The 12,005-nt window shown below is 42.3% G+C and overlaps 1 protein-coding gene across 9 annotated transcripts in view; it reads left to right on the top strand.

Moving 5' to 3' along the window:
• COL12A1 (collagen type XII alpha 1 chain) overlaps positions 1-12,005 on the top strand; it is a 115,896-nt gene that overhangs the window by 58,786 nt on the left and 45,105 nt on the right. For all 9 annotated transcript variants that reach the window (XM_083729655.1, XM_083729660.1, XM_083729657.1 and 6 more), the window contains exons 27-35: positions 209-338; positions 2,001-2,137; positions 4,076-4,208; positions 4,325-4,351; positions 5,254-5,396; positions 6,479-6,608; positions 9,145-9,284; positions 10,089-10,218; positions 11,743-11,885. In XM_083729655.1, coding sequence (XP_083585781.1) covers positions 209-338; positions 2,001-2,137; positions 4,076-4,208; positions 4,325-4,351; positions 5,254-5,396; positions 6,479-6,608; positions 9,145-9,284; positions 10,089-10,218; positions 11,743-11,885 — 1,113 coding nt within the window. The remainder of the gene's footprint in view (positions 1-208; positions 339-2,000; positions 2,138-4,075; positions 4,209-4,324; positions 4,352-5,253; positions 5,397-6,478; positions 6,609-9,144; positions 9,285-10,088; positions 10,219-11,742; positions 11,886-12,005) is intronic.

Here is a 12,005-nt window from a genome sequence, read left to right as displayed (position 1 = left end):
AGGTTAACACACTTTGATGCTGTTCATTTGTAAATACTGAAAACAGATTAGTACCAAGTTCACCACAAGTCGTCAGTGATATCTATCCACCAGGAATAGCTTTGTAAGGATAGTCCTGAACTGTCAACCACATAGAAAACAAAAGTATGAAAGTGATGTTGTAAGGAGAAAAGCAGCGTTTTAATAAATCTCTTTTCTTTATGTCTAGTTGGAAGTGGATCCGTCTCAGACCAGCACAGTTCTCCCTGATCTTTTTTCAAAAACACTCTATAATGTTGAGCTCGTTGCAGTATATGATGAAGGACCGTCTATGCCAGTAGCTGCAGAAGGCACCACTTGTAAGTCAACTCTATTGCTTAATAGGTTTTCTTAGATCAGGTGCAGAAAACCTTTGGCCCACCAAATGTCACTAAACTAGAACTCCCACCAGCCCCAGCAAGCATGGCCAAGGATGATAGGAATTGTAGTTTGGCAACATCTGGAGTACCAAAAATTCTCCATAGTTGTGTCAGTTTCTTAAAGAAATGTAGGGTTTAAAATGTTGAGTTTTTGGCCTAGACCGGAATGACTCTAGATGAGGAGACTTAGGTTGTTCTCCCAATCATCATCCTAGGTGGGAGGTGCCAGCAGGAAAACATGAAAAGATGAAGCAGCAGCTCCCACCTCTATAGTATATGTAGCAACCACGAATTGGGCAGTAACAAGCATGCTGCCATTAACATAGGAACTGTATTCACCCATGAGATCATGGATTCAAATCCAGACAGTATCCCTGGCAATAGCTCCTATCAGGCATGCTGCCAGAAATTGCATTGTAGAAGCGATTAATTAGCTCTCTGGCACAGCATCAGGATTGGCATAACACCCACTGCGGTGATTAAACAGTGTCTTTGGTACAGTTTTCCTCAGGTATATTGTTGTGAATAGTGCCTTTGGTTCTCAAGGAGAAAGCTGCAAAGGATCACCTTTTTCATTTGCCAGTTCATGCCACTGCCCACAGGCATGGCAGACTCACATAACAGTGGGAGGACACTTTGTAGGGCACACCTGGCATGAACTTTTGCACCCCAGATCACTTGGAGGTCTGGTATTTAGGACTCATGAGGAACACAGGGAAAGAAAACACAAAGTTGGATGTGCAGTATGGGAAAAGCAGCAACATAAATAATGACAATAACATAGGCGAGGACCAGAAACCTGAAGAGGTTTCATAAAGGCAGAGAAAAGGGCCAAAGGGGACAACATAGAATTGGCCATATCCCAGCTAGAACACTGTGGACACTCTCAGTCCATGTACACCGAGCCCCTGCACACCCACCTTAACAGAGTTCACTGGGGTAGGATTGTTCCAGTAGTCATCTGCAGCGCACCACTCAGTTTATAAAGGAAGCATGTTCTTGAGACAGCTTATATCCACATACAGTCTCTATAGATAAAAATCACTATGATGCCATTTCTGCGACTACCCCTGACTGGAAGCAGTTAAGATGTGACTAGAGACTTCATAACTGGCACAAACATGGGGTGGGTGGGGGAAGGATGTTGAACAGATAGAGAAGTACACTATGGAAGATAAAGAAGAGGTTTTAAAACTCCTGTTTCCATGTACAGTATTGTAGTTTGAGTGAAAATGGGCTTGTTGAGCTCCTCAACTACCCATAGGCCCCAGGCGGATATCCAGTCTTGCCATATTCTGATTCTGGGCATGGCAGATGCAGTAGCATTCTGCAATGTGCAGACTGTGGAGCCAAAAGACTGAGCCTGACAATCCTACTGTAGGAAAAAAATCTCTAGTGCTCTAGAGAAATTAAGGATTTCACCCTATGAGTATATGGTATGTAACTGTTCTATATATTCCCCATGTGGTTTGTGTCCAAACTCCAAATGTCTTATGTGGTGGATTAGTCTCTGCATATAACCCTGCATTTCCAGTGGTGTTTAGGTTGCAGGGTTTTTCCTCTTGTGAGGTAATTTCTCACTTCCTTTTCCCTTCCTGACAGTACCGGTACCAGCACCACAAAATCTAAGAACTGATCAAGTAACCAAGACAAGTTTCAGAGGTACTTGGGACCATGGAGCACCTGATGTAGCTCTCTACAGAGTAGAATGGGGACCACCAGGTGAAGAGAAACTACAGGTAAGAATTTTTCAATAACCCCAAAATCAATCACTTTAAACCCTTTTTGTGTGTTTAATGCTGTTTGCTGGAAATGTTAAACTGGTCACTGTGTTTTCTAAACTTTTGATACCTAGGGAACCGGTTTCTTCATTAAGTCTGGAGACACACTGAATCCTTTTGTATACAAAAGTGACTGTATGTGTTCTCCTCCTTGCAACTATAGATTAGCTCAGTTAATATTGCCTCCTGGAACCCCATCTTCCTCACTATCCAGTTAGGGAGTTCTCAGGGATAGTATTGCACTTTTTGTGCAATGGTCTATTTGGCGATCAATTTTAGTGGATAGTATGGTGGCGCTGTAGGGGCGCGGGTGGTGCTGTGGGTTAAACCACAGAGCCTAGGACTTGCCGATAAGAAGGTCGGTGGTTTGAATCCCCACGATGGGGTGAGCTCCTGTTGCTCGGTCCCTGCTCCTGCCAACCTAGCAGTTCAAAAGCACATCAAAGTGCAAGTAGATAAATAGGTACCGCTCCAGTGGGAAGGTAAATGGCGTTTCCGTGCACTGCTCTGGATCGCCAGAAGCAGCTTAGTCATTCTGGCCTCATGACCCAGAAGCTGTACGCCAGCTCCCTCGGCCAATAAAGTGCGATGAGCGCCGAAACCCCAGAGTTGTCCGTGACTGGACCTAACGGTTAGACGCCCCTTTACCTTTTTTATGGTGGGGTTGCACTGCTCACTTAACCACCCTCTGCCTGAGTTGCTGCTATGTGCTGATCTTACTGCCATCTCTTCCTTCACCTTCTTCATTTCAGTGTGCCGAAGGAACTCACTTGGAGGGAGGTAAAGTGAATGATCCCCAACAGAGATTTAAAATCACAGAACATGCAGTAAAGTAAAGCATGGAAGTATAGGCTGTTAGATCTTTAAAATATCCCCTTCTAAATGGCTTCCAAAGTTACTTACTTCCTTTAGTATAGAAAGAGACCACAAGTTTGGTAAGTTAAAAATGGTTTACTTAAAAACTCTTCAGAGTTCAGATTCATGCGCTTTTTCATGCAGTAGCAAGAAAAGACAGGAAATACAACTTAGTTTCAAAAAGTAGTAAAATGTTTATAAATTACTTGTATAGAAACACAAAGATGGCTTGTTAAAGCCATGTGGTCTAAGCTTGGAGCATCTAGCTTTGACATCCTTACTAGAGTTCACGTGGTGGAAGAAAAAAAGAGCAAAGAGTTTGGAAAAGGTTCCTCCAAGGGTGAAGAGGTGTGATTTAGCTAAGCCTGGCAGAGCAGCTTACTCTTCTTAACTCCTTCATGCATTACTTAGAGTTAAGCATGTTGGTTATATGAGGCTGGTTTATCCGTCACTGCCCATATAAAATGGTTCATTATCACATAAAGCTGACCATAAAATCATGGTTGGATAAATTAGCCTGTAGACACGCTGTGTGCTGGTTCATGCAGCTCAAACAGTCCCCATCTTACTCACTGTCTTTCTATAATGGGGAAACAAATGACAGAGTGGCTGGCATAGTGTTATGTGTGAATCAGAGCTTGTGGTTTCTTTATGAATAAACTGGAAGCAGAAGCTGGGGTATGTTCATACACTTCCTAATTTCCCTCAGTGTAGTTTATGAAAAGTTTTCTGTCATAAAGTGGCCATTGGCAGAGGTGGGGGAGACTAATACTTCATAGGATGATGGTCTCCTTGCTCTGAAAGACATAGGGTTGTAGATTTATCCAACATGTTGGCTTAATTTTTCAAGGACATAACAACCTCTTCCTGTAGTGCACAACTGTGTATAAATCACTGTTGATCAATTGTCTGTAGATGGATTTCTGTATTTAAAGAACTTAAAAGATCTATTCTAGTCCATGAAAAATGTTAATTATTAAATATATTGCCTCAATGAGTAACTTTCTTTCTCCTCCCCTCCATCCCCTGTCACTTTCAAAGACAATTCTTAACGGTGATGAAAATACTCTAGTTTTTGAAAATTTGAACCCAGACACACTCTATGAGATTGGAGTTACTGCAATCTATCCCGATGAATCAGAGAGTGATGAACTGATTGGCAGTGAGACCACATGTAAGAAATTCTGAAATGCATTCATTCATGGATTACAATTTGTAACAATAGTATTCAAATGAAAGACATGTTTTTAATGCAAACTTGCCCTGTTTGTGCTTCTCCCCCTCCTATAGTGCCCGAGGTGCCTCTGACAACAGCAGGTAAGAGCCTGAATTCATTAATAACATTTTATATTTGAGGATTATACAGATACCAAAAGACAGAGCTAGTCGAAACCAAGCCAGGATGCAGAGAAGCCAATGTTTCTGTACAGTATACTTAGTGGTGACTCATAAAAGGGGAGAGAGGCAGAGGCAATGGTGTCATTCTGGCAGTGGCAGCACTTAGCTAGTCAGGGTGAGGTGGAGATGAGGTCAAGTGACCTCTGGGTTGGTGGCAGTGCATACACCTGTAGATCTTCTGCCATCCTAGAGTTCCCCCAATTCACCACTGCCACTTTGTTCCCCCTGCCCCTGCCCCGAGTTCACCATCACTACTGGGAAGATACTACTGTCTTAATCTCTACTGCTGAAAGTACTCCTGTGTGTACACAGACTTTGTCCCTTCTTGAGTTTCTCTCATGCATTGTGGGATGTTGCTCTGGAGGTTTGCCTGAGCTTCAGCAGGCTTTTCAGAGGGTGTGTGGTTTGAGGTAATGCAGCCAGAAGAAAAAAGTTGCTGCCACTACCCTATGTCCACTGAAGTACTTTCCACCCATACAAAGGATAGGGTGGCTTTTTAAAAAAGTGACAACTTGGTGAATTAATAGCAACTTTTGTATATTTGGTGATGTTCTATTCCCCATTAATCATGTTTAGCTCCATGCAACATTTCCATTCAATTCTCCTTTGCCACTTCTTGTATAAGTCATTTTGATATAATCTTGCCCAAATTCTGCAGTTGGGTGGATTTTATTGTTCTCAGCAGGCCCCTATATGTGTATTGTTATTCCAAGGTGGTGCTGCTGCTGCTGCTGATTTTCAGTAATGTCATGTAGAATGACTCATTATATGTTGTTTGTTATATCTATTTGCTAAACAACCCTTTAATAAATTCATTTCAGCTCCAACGGGTCCCCCAAGAAACCTTCAGGTATACAATGCAACGTCCAATAGCCTGACTGTCAAATGGGATCCTGCCATTGGTCGAGTGCAGCGGTACAAGATCACCTATCGACCTACAACTGGCGATGGTGCTGAACAATCGGTAACCAACTCTGAAACTATTCTCTAATGGGGGGAAAGCAGCATTGTGCTCCTGAACAAATATCTGCTTTTGAAAACATGAGCTTGTCAGATTGTTTTGTTTTTATGTTCTACAGTTCTGCAGAAAAGTATTTATATTACAAAATCAAAGAAAGTGGATTTGTTTCCTGTATAAGTAGAACCCACAAGATGACTCATGGTGGTCTTTCAGATGTAATCTGGCAAATATCAGTTTCTCAGAGCCTGCAGAACAAACAGTTGCCAGGGGTTGCTTTTTACTGGGGTGTTCTGTCCAAAGGCTCTTTCAAACACTGCAGATTTCTGACATACCACGGTGAAAAAGCATGCAGATTATTTTAAATTGTCATGTGTCACAGTTGTATGCAATATGGTTGGTCACTGTGGGAGCAGAATGCTGACTAGAGAGGCATTTGTTCTGCTCCAACAGGACTCTTGTATTCTTATTTTGCTGTGTGTATTCACAGCTTCCTAGTGTGTTTATATTACTTGTTCATTTATTACTTGTACATGCTTTTCTCTTTATGGAAATGCTTTTTATGTAGGAACTTTGTTGCGTCTGGTCTTTGTAAATGCTGACAATATCTGTCCAACTGGCCACAACAGAAGCCAAAGATATTTCTTTGGAGCCCATAGACAAAGCATTTAGATCATGAGACAATGTGGGAATCATCATGTTTCGCTGTTCCAATAAACATCAAGGTTAATTTTCTTTGGGTAGCAGAATTGGCCTTATATGCCCTTTAGCTGTAGATTGAGGACTTGGAGATCTGTACTCACTAACTAATATGTAGAAATAAGAAAGATGATCCATAAAGAGCTCAGATCATTTAACATTTAATATTTTATTCACATGGGTTTAACAAATGACTAATGCAGTTCTGGTATTTTTTCTTTAATCCACTGAAGGAAAAAGTCAAACAATGTATATTGACTTAGGCAGACAGTATTGTCTGGAAAACAGAAACTTGTATACTTGTAGTATATACAAACTGTATCCTTTCAGCATCTTTGGAATTTAGCTGCCTGCTCCTTCAATTTACATTTCATTCCATTGTTTTTTAGACCACAGTAGGAGGGAGGCAGAACAGTGTTGTACTACAGAAGCTGCAACCTGAGACACGTTATAGTGTTACGGTTTCATCCATATATGCAGAAGGTGAAGGGGGACGAATGACAGGCAGTGGCAAAACGAGTAAGTAAAACAACTTTGGTTTTCTCATTTGTGAAGAATTATGCAAGAGTAATGCTAAATCACTTATAAAGTTGGCAGGCTTTGCTTTTCCTTTGTTGAAGTCCCCACAGATATTCATTTTTTTGTGTGCAAACCCCCCCCCTTTTTTGAGAAATGCCAAAACTTGCTCTGAAAGTGAAAATATCTTCTTCTTCTTTCACGTCTGATTTTATATTGATAATTATATATAATTTCATATTGAAAATATCTGTAATCCTTATCTTAGAGGTTTGGCAGCTTTTCTTTTTGTTTGTGTATAAAACAGAGTGTGAGAGAGATAGTCTTTCTGGATGATTTTTTTTTTTATTGCACAATCATCACACAATTCTTACTCATCTGTAGTGCAACCTTCCAGACTTATTTTTCCAGGTTTGGACTGCTCAATGCATTTACACAGTTTTCAGGGAAACCTGCTGGTCAGTGACCTTGTTGTCACTGGTAATAGGTGGCAGAGTTCACATCCCAATACTCTGTTATTTTTGTTTAAGTAAGTAATACAACATTAAGCTTAAGGATGAACGTCTGTCAGCTATATCACTCAGACTGGGAGCACACATGGAGCCTGTTAAATCCAACAAAAAGAAGCAAAACATATCTACCAGCATGGCTACCTGCTCCCACTGCTGTAGTGCCTGGCCCTTTTATATGAATATTTCACATTTTCCTCTTTCCCCTCTATTTAAATTTAGTTCTTTCAAAGACATGTGCTCCTTTTATTCCACATTCTGGAAAGTCCCTTGGTGTCAACGTTATTTTGGATGCTTATCATTACCACTCACTGGATTTCACTCAAGGATAATAAATCCCGGATATTTTTTTAAAACTGCAGCCAGTATGTGTACATGTTCTTCAAAAACCGTGCTCTTGATTAATTTGCCACAATTATCTTTTGAAATTTTCAAACTTTAGTTTTATGCGAAAGAGGAACATTCTGAATGTTCTGACATCGTTGACATGGTTGGCTAGAACAAGAGAGATGAATTTTATTAAGACAAATTATACTTCGTAGTTATCTAGAATAGAAATAACTTTTTTTCTTAACAGTGGGAGACAAGTAGATAAGTACACTAGTCCAAAGAGTGGAAGGCAACATGGTAGGAATAGTTCAAGGGGTATGTGTCATAAGGGACACTGTATTGTTGAGAGTGGGGAAGAATATTTATTAGTCATATTTTAATCCTGTCTTTTCACTATGACCACAGGCCTTGGGGACAAATGTGGCCCCCAGGCATTCTGTCTAACCCTTGAGGCTCTCCCTAGGCCATTCCTCAAGCCATGTACCTTACTGGCTCTGCTCTATGCTTTCCTTAAATGTTCTTGCCTGGCTGGAATGTGTCTTTGCAGTGTGCTAATTCCTCTCGTTTGCCTGAACGGAGGGATAGAGATTTGTGTGTCTACTGAAGCCTCTGATTTTTGCATGGCTGGAATGTAGCTCACTAGACACAAATCCATTGCTTCTGCACTTTTGCCTCTAGCCCTGCCTGTTACTGGAAAGTTCCCCACAAGGGAAAGCAGCCCTTGGGCCTGAAAATAAACCCCCCATCTACGGATGGGGGAGAAATTCAAATCAGTTGTCATTTAAAGGCTAAACTATCAAACTGGCCCTTTCCAAAACAATATGAGAACAGCCATCCTTTGAAATTCACATATATCCAAATTTTGCGTTGCAGTTCTCCGACCAATATTTTTGTTTTTGTTTTACCAAAATGCATCTATTGTAGAAAGTGTGAATAAAAATAAACGCATGAGTGAAAAAAACATACAAAAATGCAGTAGGGATAATTGTTTGCAAAAATGTGTGCATTAATCAAAATGCATATAAAATCTATTTATTAAGAGAATTTTAAACTAAAACGTTGATGAATTTCATGAGGGTGTTTTTTAAAAAACAACAAATGAACACAAATTTCTGCAAAATGTGGAATTTAAGTCGGGAAAAGTGAGAAACAGAACTGAAACTGACAAATTCTTCTCTCTCTATCCCCATATCTGCATTATGGAGTTACATCAGTATTTTACACCTGGATAGCTCAGTTGGTTAGAGTGTGGTGCTGATAATGCCAAGGTTACAGGTTTGATTCCCATATGGGACAGTTAGAGTAGATGATCCCCAGGGTTCCTTCCAACTCTTTAATTCACATTTGCCCCATCCCTTGAGAGTGAAGACACAAAACAAGTGGCAACTCAGTCATGCCATGAGCAGCATGCCAGGCTAAATGTTGGGTTGGAAGGATGAATAGCTGTTCTTTCCTTCCTAAGCCTCCCTGTGAGTCAAACCAGCAGCAAGGAACTGCATCTCCTATTTTTCAACTCCCTTTGTGCTCAAGTATGGCAGACTAGATTCATCTTGCAAGTGTTTGTAAGTCCAAAGAGTAGTTTTTGGACAAAGTGTTACTTGTCACTGACCAAGGCTAGGCACAGCCACTCACATAAGAAGGCAACATGATGCACAATAGTAAGATTCTCTGAGCCTGACAATGAATTCTGTTTATCTCAGAACCTCTCAACACTGTGAAGAACCTCAGAGTCTATGATCCAACTACCAGCACATTGAATGTTCGATGGGATCATGCTGAAGGGAACCCTCGTCAGTACAAGTTGCTTTATGCACCAGTGGCGGGAGGTGCAGATGAACTGGTATTCCTTTTTACTTTTGTATACTTCATACTTGCCCTGCACTTGCAACTGTTTTTTGCTAGAGGTGGTTTCATAATTGGGCTGGGACACCACTTAGAGCTGAATTTTCCATTCAGAAAATTGTGTATGGTACAACCCTCTTGGGACTGTATTACTTAAGTGTACAGTTGAGGAGTTCATATGTTTGACTCCTACCCTATGAGCATAGAGCAATGGCAAGCCAGGGAGAAAGCTAGGGCACAACCCTTTTTGTTGACATCTGGCTGGGCAGATTAAAACATGCAGCAACCCTTTCCCTGCATGCAGGAAACAGCTTGCTGGAGTGGACAGAGCTACTACTCTAGCCTCCTTGTGGGTAAATTTGTTTTGTTTACCAGCAAGGAGATGGGAAAGGTTAGAGTGGTGCAGACACACTGGCAGGGCTGCCAGATTTGCTCTGCTGGAGCATTTGCACCACACCAGACTCCCCAGTACCATGCCCCTCTCCCTTCCAATAAGCAACAGTGACCCACCTGCCAGGTAGCGATTCCGCCTCACCTAGTGAGTTGCTGCTGTTGCATGCTGAACTTTCATAATTCTAGGAAGGTGTCTTGTTGTCCTTAAACAGCAGCAGCAACAACAACAACCACCACCACCACCACAAACCAGCCAGTACCCGATCCAAGCAATGCATTGGTTGATGGAACCGCGGGGCTAAGCTGGCTCGTCTTGTTGTCCTTTGAACATGAAGATCAGTCCTTACATGGTAGAAAGTAGCCCAATAAAACCATTCCCTCTTCCTTTTTTCCTTTTGTAACCCAACAGGCAACTGTTCCAGGCAATACAAATTATGCAGTTCTAAGAAATCTCCAGCCTGACACACAGTACAAAGTAACTGTGATTCCTGTTTACCCAGAAGGTGATGGAGGGCGAGCATCTGACAATGGGAAAACTTGTAAGTAACACTATGTTGTTTTGTCTTTTTCATAAAATATTGAGGCATTGGGCGTTGAGCCACAATTCAGTGCTGAGCTACTTAAACCCACTTATTTTAATTAACTTAGTTAACTGCACCATATTATACTATTGTACAGATAGTTAAGATGAAACCTTTTGAGGCCCTTTTGCACACACTTCCCTCTGTGGACAGGGACCTGTGAAAGGGTATTTTGCAATTCTCTAATGCAGAGTAGGATAAGAACATGAATTTAGAGCCCTCTGAGTGATAAGGTCTCTGCCACCATGTATGAGTTTTCAATGCAATCTTATTTGTGTCTGTGTAGTTCAGTGGGAAGTACTGCCAGGTTAAATATCTATAGGATTACACTATTTTACATCCCAAACCTATCCATGTTTACTTGGAAGTAAATGCAATTTTATTTGTTGGAACTTATTTCCAATTAACTGTGGTGTTAAAGAGAAAAAGCCTTTCCTCCTCCCAGGAGGGGAGGGGTTGTGATCGGGAGACGATTCCTGCGTCATGCAGGGGGCACTCCGCCCCCTGCTTCAACTCCAGGGCTGGCGTGCCACGCCCCTCCCCGGTTGGGCACCCAATAGGGAAGCTTGGAGGGGGCGTGGCTTGCTGCTCAAACGCATCTGTGCCAGCCATCCCCACCATTGCACACACATTTTCTTTGAGTCACCCACCCTCCACTCCCTTTAGATTAGCTGTTCGTGAGACTTTGCTATGGACCTCTGGTTGGTCGCCCTGTTTAACCAGGGGGCCTGGTAGGAGTTTTTTCCAGTTGGCTAAATTGGCCCGGCCTCTTGGTTTTTTTCGCCTACCTCGTAGCAACCGTCACAACTTTTGTGGTATTTGGCGGTTAGGCATTCGAATGTGTTGTTGGTGTTTCAGGGGGGCAAGGTGTGGCCATCGCCTTCCTTGGCAATTTTGGGTATTCCGCTAAAGGAATCCGGCGGTCGTGGATCCTGTCCGATGCCCGTGTGGCGGGGGGCCATGGCACGACCCTCGGTGACATCAGGAAGAGAGCCTATAGTTGGATTAGCATCAACAGGCTTCCCCTACTGGTGGTTAACCCCTCCTCAGACCCACCCCTCTACGAGTGGGTGGAGTCTAATGTTCCGTGGTCCAATGCCTAAGCCAATACCTTCTCACATGCTGTAATCAATAAAGTTGTGGCCTTTACCTTACCCATTAACCTTACATTCTGTGTTCACGTGTCTTTATTCCCCAAGCGGAGATCGGGTCCTTGAATCACAATACAGGGTTGGAGAACTTCTAGCCCTCCAGATGTTGCTGGACTCAAGATTCCATCATCCCTGAACATTGGCCATGCTAGTTTGAGCTGATAGTAGTTGGAATCCCAACAACATCTGAAGTCCACTGATTCCCCACCCCTTGGCAACAGCATTCTTAGAATAGTCCATTCATTTTATAGCCACTCTCTCCTGTTACCTGGCTCTGCAACTAAGGAGTTATTATTTAGTCCAAAACTATCTGACATTATTTTTGATTCAGTAATTAGAGGAACAGCGAGAGGCATCCAAGTTTACAACCCAACACCAAACAGCCTTAATGTCCAATGGGAACCTGCACCAGGACCAGTGCAGCAATACAGAGTTGTCTATGCTCCATTGGTTGGCACACGGCCATCAGAATCTGTAAGTAATTTAACCTCCTGGGCCTTTCCATATATGAATTATTGGGTATAAAAGGCATACTACAGAGCGGGGGCACCACTGCCTCCTTCAGTTCCCCTGGGATATTCCCAGGGGAACTGA

Source organism: Podarcis gaigeae (assembly GCF_964106915.1).
Source record: "Podarcis gaigeae genome assembly, chromosome: 3".
NCBI lineage: Eukaryota > Metazoa > Chordata > Lepidosauria > Squamata > Lacertidae > Podarcis > Podarcis gaigeae.
The sequence above is the reverse complement of the archived record's forward strand: the minus strand, read 5'-3'. Positions and strand labels throughout refer to the sequence as shown.